At 47.2% G+C, this 5,266-nt stretch overlaps 1 protein-coding gene across 1 annotated transcript; it reads right to left on the bottom strand.

The window, feature by feature from the left end:
* Window positions 1–1,030: 1,030 nt before the first annotated feature.
* On the bottom strand, window positions 1,031–4,868 carry POU3F2 (POU class 3 homeobox 2). The gene has a single exon (XM_014571162.4). It carries the CDS (start codon window positions 4,765–4,767, stop codon window positions 3,538–3,540), a length of 1,230 nt encoding a protein of 409 aa, XP_014426648.2. The 5' UTR covers window positions 4,768–4,868; the 3' UTR covers window positions 1,031–3,537.
* Between the last annotated feature and the right edge of the window lie 398 nt (window positions 4,869–5,266).

Genomic DNA, 5,266 nt, shown 5'->3' with positions numbered 1-5,266 from the left:
CTGCGGTCACAAAACACTTCTTCCTGACACCTCGTTCCCCAGCTACTGATAAGATCATTTAGCCGAACCTGTTTGGGACAAGTGTGATATTGACGAGGAGTGGGGAAAGATGATGAAATCTAATAAGCCTGAAAACCAGCGTTACAAGAGAGGATATTGTACTTACTAAACCGAGCAAACCAAAAAGGATTTTAACACATGAACACGTGTTTACACTGCTCAGTTTGATGTCGCCCACCAATAAACTAAAGGGAACTTCTTTCACACAGGGCTCTTCCACTCGAAAGTGACCAATTTGTTACAAATAGCGTAACTGTATCTAACTGCTCCACAGCCCGCCATTATTAGCCAACTTCTTAGTTTTTAACACAACGTTGCTCCATTGCAACCAACTCATAGCACTCCGCTTTTTCTAAATCGATTCAAAAGCCAACTGGTTTCCCCAAACCAGGGAGACAACACTGCTGGTTCTGGGCGAGTGTTCCTCCATTGAAGTCACTGAACAGCCCTTTTCTTTAAATCTAGCTGTTTTTAACAGGAGTCCTTGTAATTAAGCCCCGCCTTTGTTTAAGAATCAGATCTTAAATTAAGAGCTGACTAGCGAGGAGTAAATATTCGCCACCTTTCGCACATGCTTCCAACGAGAACGGGACTGGCACCGAAAGCAGAGCTCTTTGCAGAAGCATCCAAGGAAGGACCCTCCCCAAACAAGGGATTCAATGCTTAAAAACACACTGTCCGCGGTTAGATTTGGCACGACAGAATGAAAATGGACTCTCATGCTAAGCTAAAAGACTGTAGAGGTTATAAATAGGGGACCTGTCGGCGTACCCGTAAACACTCACTTCAAAATCCCATTCAATACCAAGGTAGTATAACTAGGTAGTAGTTCTAGGCAGTTCGCCTCCCCTCCAGATTTTAAGAACTACGCAAATCAATGCTATCTTTAAAACAGTTATTTCAATAATTAGAACAAACTATAGAGGTATTGTGCATTTCTGTTTTATGTAGATAATAAAATATTACTTTAACATAAATATATAAGGATCTCTGCGTTTTTATTTTTCCCCACAAGCACATCCAAATGTACCAAAACAAAGTATTTTCTTAGAGACGGAAACAAAATAATAATTAAAAAATTACATCCCATATAGATTTTGTTTACCTACTCATTTAAAGCTACAGAAAACAAAAAACAGTTTCCAGAACCTGTTTGCTTTAAAAGAAATAAATATACATTGAGGCAGGCCACTTAAATGATATGAAAATATTTCCCTGGGTAGCATTTTAAAAAAAGAAACAAATAAAAATAGACAAAGAAAACATTTAAACTATTTCTGCATTTCAAAGGACAAATATTAAACATATATACATAGCGGTAAGGTTTGCGTGGTAACTTTGTTATTCATTATTATTTTTAAGTAAACCTATTTAGAGTTGGATGGTTTTTCACAAACATCCTCTGAACTTATTTTTCTGACCTTACCCACACATTATGTGTCTGAAAGTTCATTTCCTCCCTTTACCACTGGATCTGCCCTGATCTGAATTATTTCACTGGGAGCAAGTCCTTAACACTTTAAATAGAAAACAGTTCAATACATGGAGAGAAAAAAGAGCTCCGTGCCTGTATCATTATGACAATCGCTGGAAAAACCGAATAGAGGCAAATAAATATGCCTAATAGAACTCGCCATTTGCTCACCAAGAAAATAAGAGACAACCTGAATGACAGGCTCTTAAAGAGACAATGAGAAACATATTCTAAAGCCCTACCTACTGAATTCAGTGTTGATCTGATAGTTCATCGAGAGAATGTTTCAAATTTTTGCTCCATCATTGCCAAATACTCAACTAAACAAACTTTTCAGATTACGAAAAAGCGGTCTTTTTTTTTATCGCAGCGCCCTTTTGTGCCGACTAGATCATTTGTTAATTTGTAGTTAGCACAGTTTAAAGTCCCTCCCCATCTCATACACACATACACTGCTCCAAGTTTCCTCTCGTATGCTCCCCTTTATATCCTTTTGTGTTTGTGTTTTTGGAAAGTGGACCGTCTCCCGTCAAGTTAATGTCAAGAAATGCACTTTCAATCTATCCACGAAGGAGAAAAGAAGAGGGGTTGAAAATGGCAGTTTTCCAATTTATTTGGTTTCCCCAGTGAAAAAGACAAGGTTGTCCAACTTAAATTAGTCCTTTTGTGCAATAAATTAAGCGCGAGTTGAGCAAAAGGGCATGAGCTTTTTCTATATGAGCGGAAAAATAAATATAAAAAGCGAAGAAAAATAAATGCACTAGACATATGCAGGCAATACCATACATAACTATAAACAGAAGGAGAACTCACATATATATAAATATATATGTATATATGTATCAAGTTCTCTTTCTGTTTATATCTCTGTGTTGAAATTGCTCAATAAAACAAAGTTTAGAGGCTGACATCAGCACACAATATTGCAACGCGATGTCATTAGGAATTCTAAAAGCACACAAGGGAACTTTGCCTATGGGGCATCCGAAGCTAAATATTCCCTCTTGCCGGTCCTCTTCAAAGTGCCACTTTCTTTCTGTTGGAAAACTCTGGACATACATGTTAACCCCCACATCATTTCCTCCGAGCTCTTTCACAGGGGGCCTTCCTCGCTAGAATGAAGCAATCAGACACTATTATGTTTTCCTTTACTGTTCCCAAGCCTAAAACACTGCCTGAAAATGAAGTTTACGTTATTGTTTTTCATTATTCTCCTCCAAACCGGACTCTTGCCTCCGAAGGCACCACGTCTTAATCGTTTGTGAGAGTCAGATATCTCGGAAGTGGAAGTTGTTTGCGTTTATATTTAAATATACATCTATAGGCTATGGTAAAAGGAGAAAATCAACATTACACATCTGTAAGAAGACTTGTTTATAACAAAAGTTCACATATACACATAAAGAAAGCAAGGAACATTTTGTAGACTGGTCAATGCTTGCCTAACGCTCACCGTGGGAAATGCAAGTCATTTTCAAAATCAATGTAGGCAAAAGAAAATGTATTTGTTAATGTAAACTTCAATTTTCTTGCAGTGCAAATTCAAACGGTTAAATACTGTCTACATCAAAAGGGGCTTTTTTTGATTCCTAATGGGGAGCCACCTAAAAGAAACAACAGCAGCATGTGCCTATTCTGAGCATCGTTCCAAGATTAAAGCTGCCTTTGTGTTTAGCAGGGCTCAGAGTCGATTCCATTCTGTTTTCGGAATTAATTTAATTTTTTTTGCGAAATATTTCTCTCGGTGCCTGACACTGTGCGTGTGTATCTGTCTGTCTCGTGTCTGTTTGTGTATGATACTCACTCCACTCCATTGCAGGGGCACTCGCCTGTAAAGATCAAAACACATTTCACCTGCTACCGTTTACGGGATAGTCCAGTGCAGTTTTTTTCTGTACTTTTTTTTTAAGATAGGAGAGAACTTAAAAAAATAAAGAACAATCAAAAGTTGGAGGAGGGGTAGGAAAGGGAGAACAGTTCCCCCTGCCAACCCCTATGTGAGTTCACTGCACAGGCGTCTGCACCCCGTGGTGTGGTGGAGTGTCCCTACTTGCCCCATATACATCCTCGGCTCCGGGTAGAGTCCCTCCCGGGGGAGTCATGCGTTTCTCTTTCTGTCTCCTGTTACAAAACCACACTCGCACCACCTCTTTCTCCAGCTGTAGGCTGTCCGCCAGCGAGGTGATCTCCTGGGCAGAGGGCTTGGGGCACTTGAGGAAGTGGCTCTCCAGGGCGCCCTTGACGCTCACCTCGATGGAGGTTCGCTTTTTCCGCTTGCGCCCCTGGGCTGCGATCTTGTCTATGCTGGTGGGGCTACCCGAGGACGAGTCCGCCTCCTCCAACCACTTGTTCAACAAAGGCTTGAGCTTGCACATGTTCTTGAAGCTGAGCTGTAGGGCCTCGAACCTGCAGATGGTGGTCTGCGAGAAGACGTTCCCGTACAGGGTGCCCAGGGCCAAGCCCACGTCCGCTTGGGTAAATCCCAGTTTGATCCGGCGCTGCTTGAACTGCTTGGCGAACTGCTCCAGGTCGTCCGAGGTCGGCGTGTCCTCGTCCGAGTGGGGGTCGTGGTGGCCGCCGCCCCCGGGGTGCTGCTGCTGCTGGTGCGGAGGGTGCTGCTGCGGGTGCCCCCCGGGGTGCTCCCCGCCGTGGTGCTGTTGCTGCTGCTGCTCATCGTGGGCATCCCGCAGGCCGTGGTGGTGCAAGCCCGGCTGGCCGGAGCTCAGCATCCCGTTGACCGTGAAGCCCGGCGGCTGGGAGTAGAGCAGCCCCGCTTGCCCCCCGTTGGAGGAGGCCATGCTGGGCGGCAGGTGAGCCGAGGCGCCCGTCCTCCATGCCCCGGCGGCGGCGTGGTGGCTGCCGGCGTGGTGCACCAGGTGGGGCGGTCTCCCCTGCTGCTGCTGGTGCTGCTGCTGCGGGTGCTGCTGCAGCTCGTCCCCCCGGCCCCCGGACTGCACCACGGAGGGCTTGATGTCCTGCTGGCCCAGCGGGCTGGTGGACCACGGCGAGTCCCCGCCGCCGCCGCCGCCTCCCCCGCCGTGGGACAGCGCCGTGATCCATTGGTGAGCGTGGCTGAGCGGGTGCCCGTTGCTCTGCAGCGTGTAGTCCGCCTGCACCAGCGTCTGTGCATCCCTGTAGCCGGCGCCCGGCTGCATGCTCCCCGGCGGCTCTGCATGCACCATGGAGGAGCTGGAGGTGAGCAGGCTGTAGTGGTTAGACGCTGTGGTCGCCATGACTCTCCGAGCCGGACTGATCGCTCTGGTTAAAGGAGCCGCGCATTTGACAGCTACTTTTTCGCCTCGGGCTCCTCTCTCCTCTCGTTCCCCCCCAAGTCCTCTTGGCAGAGCCCACTGCAAAGGCACGCGTCCCGGCTCCTCCCTCCCGCGCCCACCCATTGGCTCCCATCGCTTTGATTTACGTGGAGACCTCTAGCAACCGGCTCCGGGGGAGCCGCCGATTGGCCCCAGCCCAGGCGCCGACACCCCGCCCCGCAACCGCTCGCTCCCTTTTTGTAAGCAAACTCGAAGGGGGGAAAGGGAGCTTTGCTGCGTGTAACCACATGGACCCGGGAAGGGGAGGGGGTGCGGGGGAGGGGGATGGTTCTCAGCGCGACGACCCCTCTGTACATAGGAGAAGCAAGTATCCTACCCGCCTCTGCCCAGACACAATGCAGGTCCTGGAGGAGATGCATGTTGTTCTCCTGTTGCTTGCAGCGTTGCAAACCAGGCTGGC

Source organism: Pelodiscus sinensis, chromosome 3 (assembly GCF_052426305.1).
Source record: "Pelodiscus sinensis isolate ZL-2025 chromosome 3, ASM5242630v1, whole genome shotgun sequence".
NCBI classification, from domain to species: Eukaryota; Metazoa; Chordata; order Testudines; family Trionychidae; genus Pelodiscus; species Pelodiscus sinensis.
This window is presented reverse-complemented; position numbering and strand designations above follow the sequence as displayed.

Bases quoted from the DNA above. Each gene is read 5' to 3' on its own strand.
- POU3F2 (XM_014571162.4), bottom strand. From the start codon at position 4,767: ATGGCGACCACAGCGTCTAACCACTACAGCCTGCTCACCTCCAGCTCC.